Genomic DNA, 25,407 nt, shown 5'->3' with positions numbered 1-25,407 from the left:
TGTGTCAGTGCTAAAAGCTGAAAATTGGCCTGGCCAGGAAGGGGGTAAAAGTGCCCGGTACTGAAGTGGTTAATAGAACCTTTCTTAGGTTCCAGCTACGGTCGGGTTGCTGTGATGAGTATTTCTAATTTAATTATCCGTGTCTTTACTGTCATTTTCATTTTTTTATATTGTTGTTTTTCATGACTCCTCCCAAGCTTGGATATTACATGGTACACTTTATAGATGATTATTCGCCATATACATCTTGTATCCAACAGTGCAATCACAATACAGAGGAACTGTCATATAAATCTTACCACTAGATGTCGCAATTTCCTGTGTCTGGCTGTAGGAACGTTTCTTCCCTAGGAACCAAATATCCCAGTAGAGTTCCCGGGAGGACGGAGATTGGGGGTGAGCGGTAAGTTGCACCATGTGCCTGATATGATGATGATGATTATTATGATAATACAGGATTTCTATAACTCCAGAAGCTTTACCATAGAGATGGAAACAGTCTGGTTACTATACAGCTCTTTATAAGAGGGCCATCAGATTGTGATGTCTGGATCAGAGCAACTCCAACCTGCAGTGACCAGGACTGAGCCCCAGTGTAAGGAAGGGAGACTGGTGACAGGGTCATGAGTGGGATCATTGATGGGGGAGGGGAGTGTGTAGTCCCATCCAATAGAAGAGCTACTGTACATCAAATTGCTGGAAAAGTGACCGTTGGTTCTGATAGGAAGGTGTCGGAGCACGCAGAGCATCGCAGGATGTTGTGTTTGGAGCCGCAGACCGGTCAGGGTGCCCATGCTGACCCGTGTCCACATCCACAAGTGCCTACAATGGGCATGTGAGCATCAGAACTCAACACCCGCTGTGCCCATTATGAGGGGTTCCCACCATCCCTGTGCTGAGTTGCTGGGTCTCTACACCTGATATGCCCATTATGAGGGGTTCCCACCATCCCTGTGCTGATTTCTTGGGTCTATACACCTGCTGTGCCCATTATGAGGGGTTCTCACCATGCCTGTGCTGAGTTCCCGGGTCTATACACCTGCTGTGCCCATTATGAGGGGTTCTCACCATCCCTGTGCTGAGTTCCCGGGTCTATACACCTGCTGTGCCCATTATGAGGGGTTCTCACCATCCCTGTGCTGAGTTCCCGGGTCTATACACCTGCTGTGCCCATTATGAGGGGTTCCCACCATCCCTGAGCTGAGTTCTTGGGTTTGTAGATTTGATGTGTTTATTATGAGGGGTTCCCACCATCCCTGTGGTTCCCATTATGAGGGGTTTCACCATTACTGTACTGATTTCTGGGGTTTGCGCCAGGCTCCATCTATGTCTACCAATCACTCTTGGGTGGACTGATTCTTTAAAATAGAAACGTTAGAAATCCACATTCTAGTTCAGAGAAGATGAGCAGAGACCGGGGCTGCTGATATGTTAACAATGTTTCTGGTTGCACAAACAAGAGCCGGCTTGTTAGGAAAGGGGAAGGTTGCGGGGGTTCTCATCCTTTGTCCTGGCATCATCACACACTGATCCGCTGACCTGGAACAGTCATGTAGAAAGTGAAGTCTGAAAAGCAGGAACTTTCGTCGGGATCAGATTCTCACTGGGTGGTAAAGCCACCATTATGATGTAGATGTTTGTCTGACCCGATGGTGGTTGTGTCTTCACTCTTTTGTGTCTTGTCTTCTCTCTCCAGGGATCAACCACACGGACCCTATTCCCAGGGATTGGAGTGCAGCGGGCACAGTCATCCTATAGCTAGGAATTGGGCACCACCTCCAGAGACCGGGCACACTGGCACTATACCCAGAGAGGAAGCAGTGATACCACCTCCATGGACCGGGCACACTAGCACTATACCCAGAGAGAAAACAGTGATACCACCTCCAGGGACCGGGCACACTGGCACTAAACCCATAGAGGAAACTGTGATAACACCTCCAGGGACAGGACATCCTGGAACTATACCCAGAGGGGAAACGGTGATTCCACCATCAGAGATCGGGCACTGTGGCACTATACCCAGTGATTGGAGCGCAGCAGGCACAGTAATAGCTGCAGGAACTGAGCACATTGGCATTATATCTGTTGATTGGGAGTGCAGTGGCACAGTCATACTACCTCCAGGGAATGGACACACTGCCACGATACCGAGCAATTGGAGTTCAGTGGGCAAGTTTTTTTTACCTCTAGGGACCGGGCACACTCCAGTACCCCAGGGATCGGAGTACAGCGGGCACAGTGATACCTCCACAGACCGAGCAAGCTGGCACTGTCCCCAGGGATGAGAGTGTAATAGGCACACTACCAGGATGAAGAGTGATGTGTGTGTAAGTTGCCCCTTATTTCATATCGGAGATTGGGTGATTCAGGGCTGGGCGGGCTGTTGGGGATGGAATATGACGAGATCACGTATCCCTAGCATGGTCATACATGTGCCATGTTGGAATACTTTGCCATCTGTGTGATAACCTCCATTGGTATTATTGGGTCTTGTACCCACGGGCTTCAGTTGGTACAATATCGGTGTGTACAGCGAGCTGTGATAAAGTCTTTCCCCTCACTCCTCCTAAGCAGATGTAGCCACCCTGCCCCCCTCCTAATTCTCTATACTTACCACAAGGCTTATACGTCTCTAGATACAAGCCCCCTCCAGGTCTATGGGGCTGAATTGCTCATCCTTGGACAATCGTGTGAAGAAGTTGGTGGAGGAATGTGAATGTCGATACGGGGTATTGGTGGCAAGGTCTGGATGAGTATAAAGATTTGGAGGGTCAGGAGGCTACATCTGTTTATGGGAAATTGTTGTTTATCCTTTTCCAGACTGTGCCTTTTTTTGTCACTTTTTGTTCACAATTGTAACAGTCTGTAACAAATTTTTTTTCTTGCTAGAAATAACATTATATTTTTTAAAAGCAGAAGCCCTAGAGAATAAATTGTTTTTTTTTTTTTTTTTTTTTTTGGGGAAATAGAGATTTATTTTGGTGGTATTTGATCACCTCTGCGGTAGAGCTGCACAATTAATTGTTAAATTGTGATTTCAATTCAACCCCCCCCCCCCCCCACAATCTCTATTGCAGAGTTTGCTGATTCTTTCATATAACAGGAGAGACTTATCTGCTCACTCATCTGTCAATAGAAAAAATCTGCCAAGTTTTTACAATGAAACATTGTAACTAACACTTCTTAGATCAAAGGAATAAACTTCTGTGTGTAAAGAAAAAAAGGCCAGTCTGCCAAGTTTTTAAACAACTGTAAATGCAGAAAGTTTAACCGCTTTAAAGTCTAAATCTTTTTCTGACACTTCTTTCTTAAGTTAAAATCAATATTTTTTTTACTAGAAAATTACTTGGAACCCCCAAACACTATATATATTTTAGCAGAGACCCTAGGGAATAAAATGGCAATTGCTGCAATATTTTATGTCGCACTGTATTTGCCCAGTGGTCTTTCAAACACAATTTTTTTTTTTTTTGTTGAGAAAAAATACACTTCAATGAATAAAAAAAAGAAAAAAAACAAAAAAAAAAAACAGTAAAGTTAGCCCAATTTTTATTTATTTTTAATGTGAAAGATGATGTTACGCTGTACGATGGTGGAATATGCCTATCAACAAGGGCAATATACTGAATCCACAGTTAGGAGGTACAGAATAAAGTTTAGGGTAAACTAAATAAGTAAAAACACAATATAAATGTGAGCCTGTGCGGCATATTATATAGTAATACTTTTAGTGCTAATATATAGTTTAGAGCATCAATGTATAAAATACAATATAAAAAACAGTGTAAAAATAAACAATATCAATTCCAAAGTGCAGCGTGTTGCGATAACAAAAAATCGCATTAAAGTGCAAGTGCTCTGGTGTGATGCACATAGGCAAACCTTCAAATATATACAGAAATATTGTGACAGACAATACCGGTGTATTGAACAAATGTCCGTTTCAAGTGCAAAGTGCTGCGATTATTCCTATAATCGCACGGAGTGTGACTACTTCAACATAATAATTTGTGAATAATGTGGGAATATTGCGATGGGAAGGGCAGTGGTGCTGGTGATGGGGGATATATCCTTCGGGGTTCCCTGTATTCTGATGATGGGTGTCCCCTTACCTCACCGCTGTAAGGTAACAGCGTATATAAAGATCTTTAGGATCCTTTGGCGGAGTTTCCCTTTTAGTATGGAGTTCCCAGGTCCTGACAAATGGTGTGGTCCCTTTAAGGGATTTCTCTGGGGTATTGCAGTAAGGGTTCCTCAATGGTATAGCGTGTATGTGGGTTTAAACAGACATGGAGGAAGGATACTCCATAGTGTAAAATGTTTCAACAGTCAGATCTTTTATTTAAAAATATATTAAAATACTCACAAACACAGAGTGTGTACAGGCAATGTACAAACGAGCTGCGGGCTCGGTCTACGTCATTTCCGGTCGCTTAGTGTCCCGACGCGTGTTCGTCACGGGTCACGTGACTTCATCAGGGGATAAACACAGCTATGGGAAGTGTCCTTAAATAGTGGTTGAGCGTTGTTGATATGGCGGCCATTACTGTGGAGTGTGTGTACATTGCCTGTACACACTCTGTGTTTGTGAGTATTTTAATATATTTTTAAATAAAAGATCTGACTGTTGAAACATTTTACACTATGGAGTATCCTTCAGCCATGTCTGTTTAAACCCACATACACGCTATACCATTGAGGAACCCTTACTGCAATACCCCAGAGAAATCCCTTAAAGCAGGGCTCGACAAAACCCAGGCGCCAGGTCGCATTTGCGACTAGAATTAGCGACCTGGCGCCTGGGGCAGCACAGCTGGGGGTATCCTGTCTCTGTGGACCCCCCCCCCCCCCCCGGCGTGATCGGGCCGGGCCGCGCCACCGGCGGCCGGTAAATGAGCCTCCGGCTTTGAGGCCTTCTGCGATCCTATGGTTCCTTCTGGAATCTGGCGCCCTCTTGTTGTGGCCGTTGGAATTACAACCAGCAATGCTAATGGAGCTATCTCCTTCCCTTTACTTAGAACCCCTAAACATATATATATATATATATATATATATATATATATATATATAAATATCATTTTCTCAAATCGCCTTTCAGGACAACCCCGGAGAGTGTAGCTCCACCTTGCAATCAGGAAACACATGCCCACTTTAAAAACACCTCCTCCTCCTCCATGGCTTCAGTTATTGTGTTTCCTCCTTGGAGGAAGCATGTGCCTGAACCAGGGAGAGCTACACTCTCTGCAGGGGAGTAAGGCTTACCTTTTGTTGCAGGTTGTTTCTCTTTGACCCCCAGCAGCATCTCCACGGGGAGAGGACTCCTGGAGCTCCTGGTCCCGCCATCTCACGGGAGTAAGGACCCTCGGAGTGCCGGCGTCGGGTGCCCGGTGTCCGCTTGTTAGCGCAGGGAGGGCTCTGTTGCTGGCGGAGGCCGCTGCAGGTCAGCGGCATGGCTCCGTTTTCGGCGCCGGGTCCCGGGCGGCGACGGCGTCGTTCACGGTGACGCGCGGGCGCTCTGAGGGGGCGTGGCGCCGTGGTTCAGCGCCTGGAACGCAGGGGTCATGGGGCGGGTCAGGTGACCGTGTGCTTCCGCTTCCGGCCGGCCTTGATGACGCGGCGGCCGGGAAAATTTAAAATGAGAGCTGTTTGTAAAATAGCTGCCTCACTCAAACGATGGAAGAGTGCAAGCCAGCTATGGCGGAGACAGGCGCCCCCAGCACCGGTCCAGCCCAGGTACGTAAGGTGCACTGGCACCCTCTGCTTTACTGTGGGTATGTCTTTGTTTGTTCCCCCCTCTTGGGGGCCTGTCGCTGCAGGTCAGAGGTGGACTTCGCTCTGACCTTTTGCAGCCTAGTTCTGGGGTCTCACTAGTAGGTCTGTTTGGTGGTGGGTCTCTGCACTGGCTTGGTGTTAAGCAACTGGTTGTTGAGAGCTTTTAGTGAATTAAACCTGTATGTCGTTTCAGGAAAAATCACTAGGAAAAGCTAGACCAGGTCAGAGAAAATGTCCTTCCTGCAAAACCCCCCTCAGAGATTCATGGCAGAAGGCAATGTGCAGAAATTGTATCAGAGAATTGGTGGAAGAGGAAACATCTCAACAATATAAGGATTTGTTTTCTTCGGTTAAAGAGCTGACAAACTCTTTGAGTTCAGTCAAGTCCATCCTGATACAAAACCCTCCCGCACAGACCGAGCCTCAGAACTTACCGCCCAGCCCCAGGGCGTCGTCATCCAGACAGGTGGAAACTGAAGAGTCTGGAGACGAAGGGGGTAGTACTCTCATCTCCTTCAGGGATTCTGAGGAGGAGGAAGAGGAAGAAGATAGCAGGGGCTCCAAATTCAAGCTATCACTAGAGGAAGTAGATGATATTTTAAAAGCAATCTACACTACTCTAGAAATTCAGGAAGAAAGAGTACAACTGTCAGTTCATGACAAAATGTACCAGGGGTTGGACGAAACAAAACGGCGAGTTTTTCCTGTCCACAGGGTCCTCTCAGACTCAGTGAGAAAGGAGTGGAAGGACCCAGAAAAAGCCCCTTTCTTCTCTAAAGCTCTCAAAAGAAGGTTTCCCTTCGAAGATAAGGACTCAGAGGTTTGGAATAAGAAACCCAGAGTCGATGCAGCTTTCTCGCAGGTATCCAGACGAACGGATCTAGCCTTTGAAGATATGGGGATCCTTAAAGACCCAATGGACAAAAAAGCTGACTCCATCCTTAAAAAAGCTTGGGATGCTGCGTCAGTCAGTCTAAAACCAGCAATGGCAGCTACGGTGGTGGCCAGGAATCTGGAATGTTGGGTAGAGAAGCTGAAGAGCCATATTGAGGCGGGGACACCCCGCAAGGATCTCTTAGAGTCCTTTCCACTGATCCTGAATGCAGTCAAATACATGGCGGATGCATCAGCAGAATCAGTTAAACTGGCCGCTAGGTCTTCGGCTCTTGTAAATTCAGCCAGGAGAGCAGTTTGGCTGAAAACATGGTCTGGGGACACTGCCTCTAAGGTCAAGCTGTGTGGTCTTCCCTTCTCGGGTGACTTGCTCTTTGGTCCTGATTTAGAGTCTGTGCTGGATAGAACAGCCGATAAAAAGAAGGCTTTTCCAGTTAAGAAAAAGCAGATTGCTAAAAAGAATTTTCGTGCTTTTCAGCAGTCCCATAAAAAAGACCAGGAGCACAAGAGCAGATGGGGTTCACAGAAGGGCAAAGGCAGGGGTGGAGTCCTCTTTAGATCTCCCCCAGAGCAGTCCCCTAAGAGCAAGTGACAATATCTCCCCAGTGGGGGGGAGACTGTCAGCTTTTCGCGAACAATGGGACAGGCTGTCTCCAAATCTGTTCGTGAAGAACGTTGTCGATCAGGGGTACAGGTTGGAGTTTTCAGAACCACCCCCGAGCAGGTTTTATGTGACAACATTGCCAAGGGATCAGGAGAAGGCCTCTGCAATGAAGCTGTTGTTACAGGAGCTGATACAGCAAGAGGTTCTGATTCAAGTCCCAGTAAGCCAGCAGGGCGGGGGTTTTTATTCACATATTTTTCTGGTGAAAAAACCCTCAGGGAAGTACCGTCTAATCCTGAATCTGAAATTCCTGAACAGGTTCATTCGGTACAAACATTTCAGGATGGATACAATTTTCTCCATCACAAAGCTGTTGACCCCAGAATGCTTCATGGCATCCCTGGACCTAAGGGATGCCTACCTTCATATACCAATTCATCAGGCATCGCAGCAGTTCCTGCGCCTGGCATTGAAGGTAGGGAGTTCGGTATGGCACCTCCAATTCAGGGCTCTGCCGTTCGGACTCTCGTCCTCTCCCAGGGTCTTTACGAAGATTATGGCAGAGGCTTTGGAACCCCTGAAATTGAAGGGGATTCCAGTTGTTCCTTATCTGGACGACCTTTTGTTTTTTGCAGACTCCAGGGAGCAGGTCCTAGTCAATCTCCAGAGGGCCCAGTCTCACCTCGAGGGCCTGGGATGGCTTCTAAACCTAGAGAAGTCAATCCTGACCCCCTCACAGGAAATGAAATTTCTGGGGTATACATTAAATTCGATTCTCCAGAAAGTTTTCCTGCCGTTGGAAAAACAGGAAAAGTTACAGCTAGCTGTACAGCGGATACAGAGCAACCAGACAGTCTCAGTCAGGATGGCTATGGCAGTTCTGGGCCTGCTTACGGCAGCAATCCCGGCTGTTCAGTGGGCCAGGTTCCATTCCAGACCCCTTCAGAGGGAGGTTCTGTCAAGCTGGTCCCATCAGGATCCTTTGGAAAAACAGCTAAAAATTTCGTCAAAGACGAAAAGGGCTCTTTGGTGGTGGAGAGACCAGGCAAACCTCTCAAGGGGCCTGGTGTGGACCTTTCCTGTGGACAAGCGCCTTACTACAGACGCAAGTGCCTGGGGCTGGGGAGCCCATCTGGATGGTCAGACATCTCAGGGGGTCTGGTCCAAACAGGAAGCTCAAAGATCATCCAACTGGAGGGAGTTGAAGGCGATCTTTCTGGGTTTAGTGGCATTTCAGCAGAGTTTGAGAGGCCACCATGTTCAGGTGTTGTCAGACAACACAACAGCGGTTACCTACATTATGAAGCAAGGGGGAACCAGAAGCAGGAGCTTGATGGAGCTGGCCAATCTGTTGTTAGCCTGGGCAGAACAGAACACAGCCTCACTATCGGCAGTGCATCTGAAGGGCTCTCAGAATTTGTTTGCGGACCTCCTAAGCAGGCGCAAATTGCTAGAGGCAGAATGGAGTCTGAATCAGGAAGTGTTCCTGATGATCTCCGAGGCCTGGGGGGTTCCTCAGGTAGACCTTTTTGCCAGTCAGCAGAACTCAAAGGTGGACAGATTCTTTTCTCTTCACCGAGGAGATGCAGCAATAGGGTTGGATGCATTCGCTCACCCCTGGCATTACCAGCTGTGCTATGCCTTTCCCCCCTTTCCTCTAATTCCACTAGTACTGAGGAAATTCAGGGAAGAAAGGACAGACTTAATACTAGTCACTCCTTTTTGGCCAAAAAGACCCTGGTTCGCGGGTCTTCGAAACCTAGCCTCGAAGCCCCCATGGAGGTTACCACTCAGAAAAGATCTGTTATCCCAGGGGACAGTAAGTCATCCAGAAGTGGAACTCCTGCAGCTAACCGCCTGGTTTCTGAGGAAGACCTGTTAAAGGCTAAAGGTCTCTCAGATAAAGTAGTAAAGACCCTGCTGTCCAGTAGGAAGGCAGTTACACAGGCAATTTACATGAAGGTCTGGAAAAAGTTCAACTCCTGGTGCAGTTCTAGAGAACTCAAGGTCAAGAGCACGGTGTCCGTCTTGGAGTTTCTCCATGAAGGAATGGAGAAGGGTCTCGCAGCCAGTACCCTGAAGACTCAGGTGGCTGCCTTATCAGTTTTCTTTGAAAAGGCTTTATCTAAAGAAACTTTAATTTCTAGATTTTTTAGGGCTCTTGCTCGAAATAGACCAGTAGCCCTTAAAGACTTTCCCAGTTGGGATTTGTCTACAGTTTTACAGGGTCTCTCGGGAGCACCGTTTGAACCCTTACAAGAAGCTTCTTTACAGAAGGTGGTTTTAAAAACAATCTTTTTGGTGGCCATCACCTCGGCCAGGAGAGTCAGCGAGCTCCAAGCTCTAGCTATTACAGAACCCTTCCTTAGAGTTTATCAGGACAGGGTGGTACTGAGGACGGATCCAGCATTCCTACCGAAAGTATCCTCAACTTTCCATCGATCACAGGAAATAGTGTTACCTACATTCTCTGCAACCCCAGCAAATGCAGGAGAGGAAGTTTTTCACACATTGGATGTGAGAAGGTGTCTATTACAGTTTCTGAAAGTTACTAAAGAATTTAGAAAATCAAACGCCCTCTTTGTGATATTTTCTGGATCACGCAAGGGGGAGAAAGCTTCTAAAAGTACGCTGGGTAGGTGGCTTAAGTTGGCTATATCAGAAGCCTATAAAGCAAAAGGAGAAATACCTCCCTCAGGTATTGCTGCCCACTCTACTAGATCCACGGCAGTTTCCTGGGCTGAAAGGGCCGGTGCCACGCCTGAACAAATCTGCAAGGCTGCCACTTGGTCCAGTTATTCGACATTTCTCCGGCATTACCGGTTAGATCTACTGTCTGCAGCAGATCAGGCCTTCGGCAGGAAGGTACTGCAGGCAGTAGTCCCGCCCTAGGGTAAGTTTCTCGGTTATCCTCTCCGGGGTTGTCCTGAAAGGCGATTTGAGAAAGACTCAGTTAGACTTACCGGTGACGGTATTTCTAAGAGCCTTTCAGGACAACCGTTACTTCCCTCCCTAGGTTATGCTTAGTAAATGTATTAAGTTCTACCATGGTGTTGTGCTTTCTGTGCTTTGTTTTCCAGCGTCGGAAGGCCACAATAACTGAAGCCATGGAGGAGGAGGAGGTGTTTTTAAAGTGGGCATGTGTTTCCTGATTGCAAGGTGGAGCTACTCTCTCCGGGGTTGTCCTGAAAGGCTCTTAGAAATACCGTCACCGGTAAGTCTAACTGAGTCTTTTTTTTATTTTTTTTTTATTATTATTCTAACACCCTAGAGAGTAAAATGGTGGTCGTTGCAATACTGTCTGTCACACCATATTTGCACAGCGGACTTACAAGCGCACTTTTTTGGGGGGAAAAATAATTTATTTAATAAAAAAAATAAGATAACAGTAAAGTTAGCCCAATTTTTTTTTTTTATATTGTGAAAGATAATGTTACGCCGAGTAAATTGATACCCAACATGTCACGCTTCAAAATTGCGCCCGCTCATGGAATGGCGACAAACTTTTACCCTTTAAAATCTCCATAGGCGACGTTTAAAAAAATTCTACAGGTTGCACGTTTTGAGTTACAGAGAAGGGCTAGAATTATTGCTCTCGCTCTACCGATCGCAGCGATACCTCACATGTGTGGTTTGAACACCACTTTCATATGCGTTCGCTTCTGCACGCAAGCTTGGTGGGACAGGGTGCATTTAAAAAAATTTTTATTTTTTTCTTATTTTAACTTTTATTTTTATTTTTTTCACTGTTCTTTAAAAAAAAAAAAAAAAAAAAAGTGTGTCACTTTTATTCCTATTACAAAGAATGTAAAAATCCCTTGTAATAGAAAAAAGCATGACAGGTCCTCTTATATATGAGATCTGGGGATCAGAGAGACCTCACATCTCATATTTACACTAAAATGCAATTTAAAAAAAAAATCGTCATTTGAAAAAAATAAAAGAAATAAAATGTCCCTCTAAGAGCTATGGGCAATGACTTGGAGACAGGTGGGGGGCTGGGGGCGCTATCTTCCCCCTCACTCGTCTCCATGTCAGGCCAGGGACAGGTCCAGATCGCCGTCACGGACCCGGCTCCTAACTTTTTTAGCTGGCTCCTAGATTCCAAGCAAATTTGTCAACCCCTGAGTTAAAGGGACAACACCATTTGTCAGGACCTGGGAACTCCATACTAAAAGGGAAACTCCACCAAAGGATCCTAAAGATCTTTATATACGCTGTTACCTTACAGCGGTGAGGTAAGGGGACACCCATCATCAGAATACACGGGAACCCCGAAGGATATATCCCCCATCACCAGCACCACTGCCCTCTCCATCGCAATATTCCCACATTATTCACAAATTATTATGTTGAAGTAGTCACACTCCGTGCGATTATAGGAATAATCGCAGCACTTTGCACTTGAAACGGACATTTGTTCAATACACCGGTATTGTTTGTCACAATATTTCTGTATATATTTATTTGAAGGTTTGTCTATGTGCATCACACCAGAGCACTTGCACTTTATGCGATTTTTTTTTTTGTTATCGCAACACGCTGCACTTTGGAATTAATATTGTTTATTTTTACACTGTTTTTTATATTGTATTTTATATATTAGCACTAAAAGTATTACTATTTAATATGCCACACAGGCTCACATTTATATTGTGTTTTTTACTCATTTAGTTTACCCTAAACTTTATTCTGTACCTCCTGACTGTGGATTCAGTATATTGCCCTTGTTGATAGGTATATTCCACCATCGTACAGCGCACCACTACCTCCTCTTCTTTACTTATTACTCCCCGGGGGTTCAGATATTTCCCTCCCAGTGTGTGCAGCAGTACACTATCGACCTTTTACCCTGACTAGGCGCAGGAATAATTTTCTTTACTAAAGATGATGTTACGCCGCGAGAATCGTGAGAGAATTGTGATCTATCTATCTAAGCAAAAAAATCGTGATTTTTATTTTACCCTGAATCGTGCAGCTCTACTCTGCAGTTTTTATTTTTTGCGCTGTAAACAACAACAATTTTGAAAAATAAAACAATATTTTTTGCTATAATAAACACCCCCCAAAAAAAAAAAAAAAAAAAATCTTTCTCAGTTTAGGCCAATATGTAAGTCTGCTACATATTTTTGGTAAAAAAAAAAAAATGCAATAAGCGTATATTGATTGGTTTACGCAAAAGTTTATAGTGTCTACAAACTATGGGATAGATTTGTGGCATTTTTATTATTATTATTATTTTATTTTTATTTTTATTACTAGTAATGGCAGCTATGTGCGTTTTTTTTTTATTTTTTTTATTATTTTTTTTTATTTAAAAAAAAAAAAAAAAAAAAAAAAAAAAGGGCCTGCAGAGGGCAAAGGACAAGTCGCCTGGAGTCTGATCTTTTCCTATTACTCACTTGCCATGCCTTGTTCTGCTCTGTGTGGGGGGGGGCGGCCATCTTGGTAGAGGCAGGGCTTTGCTTCCTCGTGTCGGAACCTCCAGCAAGGAGAAGTAGTGCCATCACCAAGTGTCTCACACTGAGTCTGGTGGTGAGAAGTAGTAGTGCCTTACTTCTCTCACTGCAGATACATGGCTATAAGGCTACAGAACAGAAACACCTAGGCATACTCACCAGGAAGTGTACAGAGGAACCTTGGGTAATGAGTAACGCGGGTTAACGAGTGTTTTGAAAGACAAGCAACTTTTAAAAAAAATAAAAAATCCTGACCTGGTTTGCAAGTGTTGTCTCGAGCAGAATTCAAGCTAATGGGGTGTGCAGTACCGCATTTGGCCAGAGGTGGGGGGGGGCACCAGTGACGCTTGGAGCCATTTGGAAATACTCTGAAACACTCGGAAATACTACGTTACCGAGGGTTTCCATGTTCAGCCATGCTGTCCCATAGTATTTCCAAGGCTCTCCGGTGCCCCCGCACCCCTGGCCACATGCGGTATTGCATGCAATAGAAGTCATAGCGGAACGAATCATCTTTGTTTCCATTGACTTCTATGGGGAAACTGGCTTTGATATGCGAGTGCTTTGGATTACAAGTATTCTCCTGGAACAGATCATGCTTGTAATCCAAGGTTCCACTGTACCTCTATTTTTTCAGGAGTAATTCCAGACAAATGGTCCATTTTTTGTTTGTTTTTGTTTTTTCTGGGTAATGTTTAGGCACAATCCCAAAATGTCCCCTAGAACTTCACTTCTTAGGTTCAGGACGACAAATGCTTCGTAAAATCTTGCTGTACCCCCCGATCAAGCAGAAGTCCATGTGATCAGGGCCTTAGACACGGACCGGGCAGAAGTCACGTGACCTCCGTGTTTGGGGGGCGACTCTGGTAATCGGAAAGGTTTGATGACGTTTTATTCTTCGGCAGGTCCAGAACACGAACGATTTCAGCACCGTCAGTAAAGTGTCGGCGGCAGCAATGGGCTACTTCACCGATGAGTTCCAGAAATTGTTCGTCAGTCGGACGAGCAGAAGATCCCCGCTCATCCACAGGTGAGGCGCCAACACCCTCCCGCAGCCTGTGACCGCGGACAAGAAATCTGTTTTGTAACCTGGGGGTGGGGTGGTGGAGGATGGGAGGGAAGAGAGGCGACTATCACCTGGGAAGGTAGTTTTATCTGGGTGAACGCCCCCCGACCAAATCTTCAGCTAAATACATTCCAACTGCAGCAGAAGAAAAGCTTTGCAAGGTCTTACAGTTCATTTTCTTTAGAAAGCAGCCACGGCCTGAATAGAAAAGCCCGTCCCCTGCCAGCATGTTACAGAGGAGGATACTTTGTCTCTCTGCAGAACACGGTGGATATAAATCAATGATTTAAAAAAAATATCTTTTTTTTTTTATTTTTTATTTTTTTTTTTTTTTATCAAATTTTATTTTGATAAAATGTTTTTGTGAAAGTCTATCTAAAGATAGTTTTCTATTTAAGATACGTTAATAATTTTATATATTCAGCATGAAATGGAGCTTAGTTATGTAGCATGAGGCTGTATAGTCTGCAATATTTACATTTTTTGGTAAACTTATTCAATGAATCCAAGCTCTGCAAGCTGAGATAACATGCACTGCATTGATGCATTCACACAATGTCACAGTAACCATGAGATAAATCAAAGTTCAGGAATATTCCTTTATCCCGTTGTTATGCAAATCGATGTGCACTACAAACTGTATGATGGAATCAGTTCTGATATGGCTGGTTTACCATCCTGACAGCTTATTATACTAAATAGGAAACCTTCATTTTGTTTGCAAATATTAAAGATTCTAACTACCAGCAAGAAGAAGTCCTTACATTTTAAAGAGCACCTGTCGTTTCAGATCTTCACTTTAATGGGACGGCTGGTGATGCGGCAGTGACACAGCAAGGTGAGGGACGTGGCGGCAGTAGGTGAGTGGATACCCGCTAACAACGTCTGTTAGTGGGCATCCACTCACCTGCTGCTGCCACGTCCCTCACCGTGTTGTTCCACTGCCGCATCATCAGCTGTCCCATTAAAGTGAATGGAACTGTCGGTGAGTCAACAGCGGGTCAGAGGAGGAGCCTCTGCGGAACAGAGGTGGCAGTTGCTCTTTAAAAATTATGGTTTAAATCAAGCCTTTTATTTTCTATGGGATTAAGGTCTGGAGACTGGCTAGGCTACTCCGGGACCTTAATGTGCTTCTTCTTGAGCCACTCCTTTGTTGCTTTGGCCGTGTGTTTTGGGTCATTGTCATGCTGGATTACCCATCCATGACCCATTTTCAATGCCCTGGCTGAGGGAAGGAGGTTTTCACTCAAGATTTGATGGTACATGGCCCCCGTCCATCGTCCCTTTGATGCGGTGAAGCATCCTGTCACCTTAGCAGAAAAACACCCCCAAAGCAAAATGTTTCTACTTCCATGTCTGACGGTGGGGGATGGTGTTCTTGGGGTCAGAGGCAGCATTTCTCCTCCTCCGAACACGGCGAGTTGAGTTGATGCCAAAGAGCTGGATTTTGGTCTCATCTGACCACAACACTTTCACCCAGTTCTCCTCTGAATCATTCAGATGTTCATTAGTAAACCTCAGACGGTCCTGTACATGTGATTTCTTGAGCAGGGGAACCCTTGCGGGCATTGCAGGATTTCAGTCCTTCACAGTGTAGTGTGTTACCAGTTGTTTTCTTGGTGACTATGGGCCCAGCTGCCTTGAGATCATTTCTAAAAACCGAGGTGGAGCCACCAAATCAAACGATACCACATCCCAAATAAATATACAGATATAGAACAGGGGAAGAGGTAACCAACCTCACAGGACTTTTAAGAGTATCGATACTACATAATATAGGGAGGACCCCTAGGGATCAAACACAGTAGACCAAAGATAAAAAAATCTCAGAATTTATTACAAAAAGAAAGATAAACAAATTATGCTAAAAACACCATGTGTAAAGATCCATCCAATACACAATGATTTTGAAGAATTTCTTTCGAACTCAGTCAATATAGTTTATACCGCGCTCGACATGTTTCTCTCAAAAAGAGTTTCATCAGGAGCTTTGTATGAATAAATATAACATTGTGATGCTGTATGGATAGACACATAATAGAAATAAGGGCATCTGAATAGCCAAAGATAAAAATCTTTGGCTATTCAGATGCCCTTATTTCTGTATATGATGTGATTATTATCTTTCTGCCTTATATTTAATATATATCTATATATGGTAATTTGTTGGAACATCTTTTGTAATGTTTCATTTATGTTTCTGTATCTAATCTATTATGTGTCTATCCATACAGCATCACAATGTTATATTTATTCATACAAAGCTCCTGATGAAACTCTTTTTGAGAGAAACATGTCGAGCGCAGTATAAACTATATTGACTGAGTTCGAAAGAAATTCTTCAAAATCATTGTGTATTGGATGGATCTTTACACATGGTGTTTTTAGCATAATTTGTTTATCTTTCTTTTTGTAATAAATTCTGAGATTTTTTATCTTTGTCTACTGTGTTTGATCCCTAGGGGTCCTCCCTATATTATGCAGTATCGATACCCTTAAAAGTCCCGTGAGGTTGGTTACCTCTTCCCCTGTTCTATATCTGTGCCTTGAGATCATTGATAAGATTCTCCCGTGTAGTTCTGGGCTGATTCCTCACCGTCCTCATGATCCCTAAAACTCCAGGAGATGAGATCTTCCATGGAGCCCCAGACTGAGGGAGATGACAGTTATTTTGTGTTTCTTCCATTTGGGTTCTCACCCTCTCACCAATCTGCTTGGCGATGGTCTTGTAGCCCATTCCAGCCTTTTTTAGGTCTACAATCTTGTCCCCGACATCCTTGGACAGCTCTTTGGCTTTGGCCATGGTGGAGAGATTGGAATCTGATTGCTTCTGTGGACAGGTGTCTTTTATACAGGTAACAAGCTGAGATTAGGAGCACTCCCTTTTTAAGAGAGTGCTCTTAATTTCAGCTTGTTACCTGTATAGAAGGCACATGGGAGCTGGAAATCTTGCTGGTTAATAGGGGATCAAATACTTATTTCTAGGGCTGTAACTAACGATTATTTCCATAATCGATTAATCGGTCGATTATTTTTTCGATTAATCGGATAAAATCATATTTAAAAAAAATAAACGCACAATGTAAAAATGAATCAATTATCAAATCTTGATCTATAAATTATACCACGTGATGAATATATAGAGTGCACAATGACTAAATAAAAAAGCCAATACTATTAAAAATATATATATATATGAAAGAACGCTTGTCACAATTGAATTTAAATTGTGCAGATACAATAATGCAAATATTAGTCCTCTAACAAGATTTGCACATTGCACTTTGCACAGATTTTACAAAAACACACCCACTAATTTCATTTGAATTTTTGTATATTTTACATTTCCTGGGGTTATAAAACATCAGAGTAGAGCGCTTTTACTACCTGTATTTATAACATTGGTATACTGTTCCAACTTTTTGTTGTGAGCCTGGGGTAGTGGCAGCCCTCTTATATCCACCGTTCCTTTTTGCAGCTTATCCATAGCGCAAACCCCCTTTTTTCTGTTATTATCCGTCCAACTCCGCCCGCTTCAGTCCATACTGTTTCTCTGCCGCTAAAGAAATATCCTGCGCATGCGCTGTTAATAGCATTGAAGTGGCGCATGCGCGTTAAAGGGTCGCCGTCAGCTGTTTCAGTGACGGAGCCGCACCGGAAGTGACAGGGTTACAATTTACAACACCGCCGCCGGGTGTGCCAAGATGGCCGCCAGCTCCGGAGCTAGGCCGACTCCGCGGCCTTTTCCTAAGGCCGCAGCCACGGACCGCTCCGCGGATCGCATGGTGCGGACCAACTAATCGATAATGAAAATCACTGACAACGATTTTCATTATCGATTATTATCGATGATGTCGATTAATCGTTTCAGCCCTACTTATTTCACTCATTAAAATGCAAATCAATTTATAACTTTTTTTGAAATGTGTTTTTCTGGATATTTTTGTTGTTCTGTCTCGCTGTTAAAATATATCTACTATTACAATTATAGACAGACAGATCATTCATTTGTCAGTGGGCAAATGTACAAAACCAGCAGGGGATCAAATATTCACCACCCCCCCCCCCCCCCCCATTGTATACATAATACATGTAGAAAACATGAGCGATTGCCTGACATGCATCGTATTGGGGGGGGGGGGATTTTGTAAATATGAAAGGGTGTAAACTATAATAACTAGGGGTGCAACGGATCAAAAAACTTGCGTTTTGGATCATTCTTTGGATCACGGATCGGATCAGCAAATAATAATTGAATTTTCAAAAACCTGTGGAAATTCCACCACCATATAGTCCCCACTGTAATATCCACGTCATCTCCCCCACTGTAATATTGGCTGGGTGCGGCTGGATATTACCGAGTATCGCAGCGTATGGCTGGGTATCACCGAGTATTGACAGGGTATTGGCAGTGTATGGAGGGATGGCTGTAACTGCAATTGTCGCAGAGCAGCGCTGTGGGCTGCATCTGCCATCCGATCTCTCCCCTCCACTGCACAGATCAGTATACAGAGGGGAGGGAGGAACCGGCGTCATGATGACATGACGCCGGTTTGTTTACAAGTGATCACTCCGTCATTTGACGGAGCGATCACATTGTAAACGGCTGCCGGGTGTACAAAGATGGCTGCCACTCCGGAGCTAGGCCGACGCGGATCGCGGCGTGTGCCGATCCGAACAGGGTGACCCGTTCCGATCAGGGATCGGTGATGATCCGTTGCACCCCTAATAATAACCATACTCTAGAGCAGTGATGGCGAACCTTGGCACCCCAGATGTTTTGGAACTACATTTCCCATGATGCTCAACTACACTGAAGAGTGCAAGAGCATCATGGGAAATGTCGTTTCAAAACATCTGGAGTGCCAAGGTTCGCCATCACTGCTCTAGAGGGTACATAAGTCCCAACAATCTCCAGCATCCATATCCTGTCTCACGGATTGCTTCCAAATGTTCCCGGCATGCTGGACAATCTGAGCGATCGTTTTGAATGTGCAGTGCTGGGACGGGTCATGTAACGACTACTCCACAGGTCGATCTAAATATGGATATTAAATTTTGAGAGATGGGGCAGATATCACCTATGCCATGTCTATGACCACGAATTGGTGTGAATTCCCTACATGTGTTGAGAATATGGAAATATCATGGGAAAGATGTTGGTATGGGGGGGGGGGGGGGGCTTGAGTGTGGGGTTGACTGATTCAGTTCAGACTAAGCTGCTGTCTCCCTTTTGTCCTGCAGGGGGTACTGTGTCCGCTCTCAGGCCATAAATCACTGTATAGAGGAGTTTCTCCAAGACACCCAGGATTGTGCGCACAGACAGGTGAGTGATCTGCGGGGGAATCTTCTGCTGATAGCACTATGGGGGGGGGGGGGGGGGGGGGTTTACTAAAACTGGAGTGTGTAAAATCTGGTGCAGCTCTGCATGGTAGCCAATCAGCTTCCGACTTTAGTTTGTTCAATGAAGCTTTGACAATAAACCTGGAAGCTGATTGGTTTCTCTGCAGAGCTGCACCAGATTTTGCGATCTCCAGTTTTAGTAAATCAACCCCAATGCGTCTTCATATAGTCAGTCTTTTTTGAAAATGTCCTTTTATGTGCAAACTTTTAAAAAGTACAAGACATTACAAAATAATACACACATTTACAACACCAATAAACACAAACGAAAAAAAAAAAAAAAAACATACATCATATCCAATATTTTTTACGAAGTGTAGCACCAGATCATGTACATAACCACTTCAATACCGGCCATTTTCACCCCCTTCCTGCCCAGGCCAATTTTTTCGTTTTCGTCGCATTTTGAATGACAATTGCGCCGTCATGCTACACTCTACACAAATTTATATTTTTATCATTCCCCCCCCCCCCCCCCCCCACAAATAGAGATTTCTTTTGGTGGTATTTGATTACCCCTGCGGTTTTTTTATTTGTTGCGCTATAAACAAAAGAAGAGTGACAAGTTTAAAATAAAAATAAAAAAAACACTATTATTTACTTTTTGCTATAATAAATATCCCCATTAAAAAAATAAAAATAAAAAATGTTCCTCAGTTTAGGCTGATACGTATTCTTCTACATATTTTTGATTAAAAAAAATCGCAATAAGCGTATATTGATTGGTTTGCGCAAATGTTATAGCGTCTATAAAATTGGTTATTGATTTATTGTCTTTTTTTTTTTATCTTTAATGTGAGATCTGGGGGTCAAAAAGACATCAGTTCTCACATGAACACTTTGAGGGTCAGTTCACACCATAGAAACGCAGTCCGAATGGGTTCCAGATGCTTTTCTGCATGCGCGTGTTTGACTCGTTCCAGTGCGATTTGGGTGCAGTCCATTGCAATTTTTCCCTCTTTCTTCTTAACGTTAAATAAGGACCTGGTATTTTGATCCATTTTACAACGTTCCAGTGCAGGAAAAATGTTCTACTTTTTGTACGATAAATTCTGTGTGAGTTTGTTCAATAAACAGTTCCAGTTCTCATACAAGCTATTGCCGGCTAGTCTTGTATGCTGTGCATTATAGAGCTATATCTGGTTTCTATGTCCAGATTGGAGGAAGCTGTATACTGACAGAAGCACCTACGGATGGTTCTTTCACAGTTTTTAAGGGCAGAGGAGGGATTTGGGGTCTTTGACCCCCAGATCCCTCCATAAAGAGTACCTGTCGCCTGTGCTAGCGCACAAAGGTGAACGCACGCGCCGCTCCTGCACGCACACAGACAGCGATCGTCCCACACATGTGAGGTACCAACACAAATTTCAGATCATGGGCACTAATCCTATTACCGGACCGCCTCTATAAATCTATAGGGGTAGCCTGTAAAGTCTTTTAAAGCATCACCTATGGATAGCAAAATTAACATTGTTTTGTAGCCGCTGCACCAGGGCGTGCGCAGTTTTTAAAGGGGTTGTAAAACTTTGTGTTTTTTCACCTTAATGCATTAATTTCATCCTAAGGTGAAAACACTTCTGACGCTGACTAGCCCCCCGTTTTACTCACCTGAGCCCGTTCGTTCCCTCGGAGACACGCTCACCCTCTCTGCCCGGGGTTCTCGACTCTTGATTGGTTGGATTGATAGCGCAGCCATTGGCTCCCGCTGCTGTCAATCAAATCCAATGACGTGGGGGTGGGGCCGAGTCCAGCATTCTGTGTCTATGGACGCAAATGCTGAACCCGGGAGCGCGCCCGCAAGGTAACCCCCTTGGGAGAGCCCTTCTCTTAAAGGGGGGGTTACCGATGCGAGGAGGGGACGCGAGCGCCATTGGGGGACCCCAGAAGACAATCGGGGCCACACTGTGCAAAACGAACTGCACAATGGAGGTAAGTATGATATGTGTGCACTTGCGCTCGCTACCTAGAAGTGCAGAATCACGTCTATATATATATATAATATATATATATATATATATATATATATATATATATATATATATATATATATATATATATATATATATATTCCTGCACACAGTGGTCACCCTGTAGCAGTAAAGTTCTATAGGGCAGTGCCCGCAGATCAGCCCCGATGAGCGGGCCATCGGCAGTGCGTGTGCACGCACCCTACCTGGAAGTGTCGGATCAGGTACTAAGTACGTGATTCGGTGTAGTAGTGCCATCTTGCTGCTGCATATGTAAGTTATTCAGTTGGTACGTGGTTAAAATAAATAAATCGAAAACAATGTGTACACTTGCATACTTGCATATACTTACAAGGTACTATCCATCCTCAGACTTTTTTTTTTTTTTTTTCTGCCGGTAGTATATGATGTTTGTATATGAGTCCCATGTGTAAGTACCCTAAAGGTCTCTATAAAGAGAATCACAGATGGTATTCGAGTGCCCCTTCCTGCACGCCGTGTCTCTACACTCCCTGTTAGTGTTGATGGATGGTATTGGTGTGATCTCCCCTGTCCCCTCGTACAGGTGCTGTCCTTGGGATGTGGATTTGACTCTCTGTATTTCCGGATGTGCGGGAATCTGGAGGCGGAGGGAAGCACCTGTTTCTGGGAAGTGGATTTTCCAGCGGTGGTGAAGCGGAAGCGTCGGGTGATCGCAGGGACAGAGGAACTGAAGAGGGTGCTTGGTGATCGGGCCGACTACGATGGCTCTGGTGAGGGACAGTGTCTGTCATGTCATGTCTTTTGTGCTTTTAATGTTTTAGCCACTGATTCGTTTACACTAGAGAAACAAAAGTGGAATTATTACTTATAGTAACCAACCAAAACTCTTGTTTAAACGTCGCGTTGAAAAAAAAGTGATGGGTTTTCATCGGCCAGTTTCAGTGGATCTGCCTATTCTTGTCCTCAGTATATTGTGCACCTCTTTCTTTCTTCCACTCCCCAGGATGTTCCGTCCTTCTCTCGGAGGATTATAAGCTCCTCGGTGTGGATCTTGGTGATATTGCTGCCCTGGATTCTGCGTTGGATGGTGCTGGGTTGAGATGGAATTGCCCCACTCTTGTGCTGGCAGAGGTAGTTCTGTGCTACATGGATACCACCAGGTAGGTGCAGATACTGAAACTATAGACCCTAAATATCCCTTACAGTTGGCTCTCTTGTAAACTTTTATAGGAGCTAACTAGCCGCTGGATTGCATTTTCAAGCAATCCCAACACCCCCCCTGCCCCCTTCTCCCCTCCCCCCCTGCCCCCTTCTCCCCTCCCCCCCCTTTCCCCTTCTCCTCTTCCTTCCCTTTCCTCTTCCTTCCCTTTCCTCTTCCTTCCCTTTCCTCTTCCTTCCCTTTCCCCTTTCCTCCCTTTCCCCTTTCCCCCCTTTCCCCTTTCCCCCCTTTCCCCTTTCCCCCCTTTCCCCTTTCCTCCCCTTCCCCTTTCCTCCCCTTCCCCTTTCCTCCCCTTCCCCTTTCCTCCCCTTCCCCTTTCCTCCCCTTCCCCTTTCCTCCCCTTCCCCTTTCCTCCCCTTCCCCTTTCCTCCCCTTCCCCTTCCTTTCCCCCCTTTCCCTTTCCCCTTCCTCCCTTTCCCCAGATCTCCAGCATGCTCCTGACTGATGACATCACAAGGGGCGGGGCCACTCGGTGACCTCACTGAATGACTCCTCTCCTCAGCTATTTAACCACCTCAATACAGGTCATTTCTACGCCCTTCCTGCCCATGCCAATTTTCATTTTTTAGCGCTGACGCACTTTGACAATTGCGTGGTTATAGTTATAGCGTCTACAAAATAGGAGATAGATTTATGCCATTTTTATTAAATATAAAAATATATATATATAATATTTACTAGTAATGGGGGTGATCTGTGATTCTTATCATGACTAACATTGCGGCGGACATCTTTTGACGCTATTTTGGGACCATTCACATTTACACAGCCATCAATGCTATAAAAATGCACTGATTTATTGTATAAAATGTCACTGGCAGGGAAGGGGTTAAATGTCGTACCTATTGAGTGATTCTAACTGTAGGGGAAGGGAACTCACAAGGGGAGGAGACTGTTAGGTGTGACTACTACAGCAAGTCACCTACTCATCAAGTTATGTTACCGTTTCCCAATTATTATTAGAGTTCTTATCTAAGCAAAGAGACACGGAAAGAAGTTCTCAGTATTTCTGCTCAGAAGACTGCACCCAACTCTGAGACTCTTTATTAACACAGGTCTCTTATATACACAAAAGACAGGCTTCAGGAATGTTGAAACACAACAACAATTTCCATAAAAGGCAATTCTCTAGGCGTCTTCTGCTTTTAGAGCTGATGTGGCAGATGGTCCTTAAGATAAGGTTTCCTCTTATGTGTACGTGACTGCACCCACCCGGACTTAAGGATGATGTGTCTTTAAGTTACTGAGAATAAAACAGATGAGATAAGCATTTAGTGAAACATACTGTCAACCATCTTGGTTTTCTTATACCTTGATCCTCACAAGACCGATCGTTGTTCCTCTTGGTAAAAACACAGATCCTCGTCCTGTCAGGAGAGAGGAGACCGATGGCGCGTTCCCAGTACAGAGGAACACCGATCGATCACCTCTCCCCTGACAGGACGAGGATCTGTGTGTTTTTACACACACACAGATCCACGTCCCTGCTCTGTTACCGGCAATCGTGGGTGCCTGGCGGACATCGCAGTCGCCGTGCACGTGCTGAGTGATGCGTCACGCACACCCCCTAGATGGCTGGGAAGCCAAGGACGCCATATGACGTCTGCCCAGGATGGAAGATCCCTCCTGCGGGTGTCATTTGACTATGGGCGGGGAAGAGGGTGGTTAAGAACTGTAAGATGGAGGCCGGAGGGTTTTTTTTTTTTTTTTCCCTTCTTTTTTGGGTCCAGCAGTGCGGCAGGCATCATGATTGACGTTGGATCTACTTCTGGGGATTTTTTTTTTTTTTTTTAAATAAAAGAATTATCAAAAGAAAAGTGTGTGGTGTTTTATTTATTTACTTTGGACACTTTTTTTTATTTTGGTGAATGAGTGAGTAGGGGTACATTGTACCCCTACTCATTCACATTGGGGGGGGATCTTTTGTTAAAAGGGGCTTCCAGATTCTGATAAGCCCCCCCCTCTCACGAACCCCCACAACCATCGCCCCTTTGAGCGCCCGCTTTGTGCGCCCGCTTTGTGCACTGATGGGCAGACATGTTGGAACAGAAAGGGGCCGTCCCCAAACGGTTCCCACAAAGTTGGGAGCATGAAATACCTGAAATAAAAAAATAAAATAAATGAAATTGGCCCCCACCCCCTCTCCATCTGTTCTCTTTTGTGTGTGTTGTGCTGCCACCAATATCTTTTAAGAACCTGCGTTCTCTCCGTTGGTTCTGATAGACTTCTAGACGGGTAGTTTGCCAGTATAGCCACTTACAGACCGGACCAATTTGCTGGTCAAAGACCAGACCACTTTTTGCGATTCGGCACTGCGTCGCTTTAACTGACAATTGCGCGGTCGTGCGACGTGGCTCCCAAACAAAATTGACGTCCTTTTTTTCCCACAAATAGAGCTTTCTTTTGGTGGTATTTGATCACCCCTGCGGTCTTTATTTTTTGCGCTATAAACAAAAATAGAGCGACAATTTTGAAAAAAAACTCATTATTTTTTACTTTTTGTTATAATAAATATCCCCCAAAAATATATAAAAAAAACATTTTTTTCCCTCAGTTTAGGCCGATACGTATTCTTCTACATATTTTTGGTAAAAAAAATCGCAATAAGCGATTATTGATTGGTTTGCGCAAAAGTTATAGCATTTACAAAATGGGGGATAGATTTATAGCATTTTTATTAATAATTTTTTATTATTTTTTTTTTTTTTTTTACTAGTAATGGCGGCGATCAGCGATTTTTATTTATTTTTATTTTTTTTATTTTATTTTTTATTGTGACTGCGACATTGTGGGGGACCCATCGGACATTTTTGACACATTTTTGGGACCATTGTCATTTATACATTAATCAGTGCTATATAAATGCAGTGATTCCTGTGTAAATGACACTGGCAGTGAAGGGGTTAACCAGTGGGTGGCAGTGTAGGGGTTAAGTGTTCCTAGGGGTGTGTTACTAACTGTGGGGGGGTTTGGCTTTCATTTAGTGAACACTGATCTCTGCTCCAATCACATGGAGCAGAGATCAGCGTCACTAGTTG

At 44.4% G+C, this 25,407-nt stretch overlaps 1 protein-coding gene across 3 annotated transcripts in view; it reads left to right on the top strand.

The window, feature by feature from the left end:
* The first annotated feature begins 309 nt into the window (after nt 1-309).
* Nucleotides 310-25,407, top strand: part of LCMT2 (leucine carboxyl methyltransferase 2) — a 71,487-nt gene continuing 46,389 nt past the window's right edge. For 2 of the 3 annotated variants that reach the window (XM_077451236.1, XM_077451238.1), the window contains exons 1-6: nt 310-403; nt 1,697-2,330; nt 13,638-13,762; nt 19,043-19,124; nt 21,734-21,920; nt 22,154-22,310. In XM_077451236.1, coding sequence (XP_077307362.1) covers nt 2,313-2,330; nt 13,638-13,762; nt 19,043-19,124; nt 21,734-21,920; nt 22,154-22,310 — 569 coding nt within the window. In that variant the 5' untranslated portion in view covers nt 310-403; nt 1,697-2,312. Of the gene's footprint in view, nt 404-439; nt 596-1,696; nt 2,331-13,637; nt 13,763-19,042; nt 19,125-21,733; nt 21,921-22,153; nt 22,311-25,407 lie in introns of those variants that run through there. The other variant, XM_077451237.1, reaches the window with a different exon arrangement.

Source organism: Lithobates pipiens, unplaced genomic scaffold, assembly GCF_037356315.1.
Source record: "Lithobates pipiens isolate NorthernLeopardFrog02 unplaced genomic scaffold, aLitPip1_a1.2 Scaffold_23, whole genome shotgun sequence".
Lineage (NCBI taxonomy): Eukaryota > Metazoa > Chordata > Amphibia > Anura > Ranidae > Lithobates > Lithobates pipiens.
This window is presented reverse-complemented; position numbering and strand designations above follow the sequence as displayed.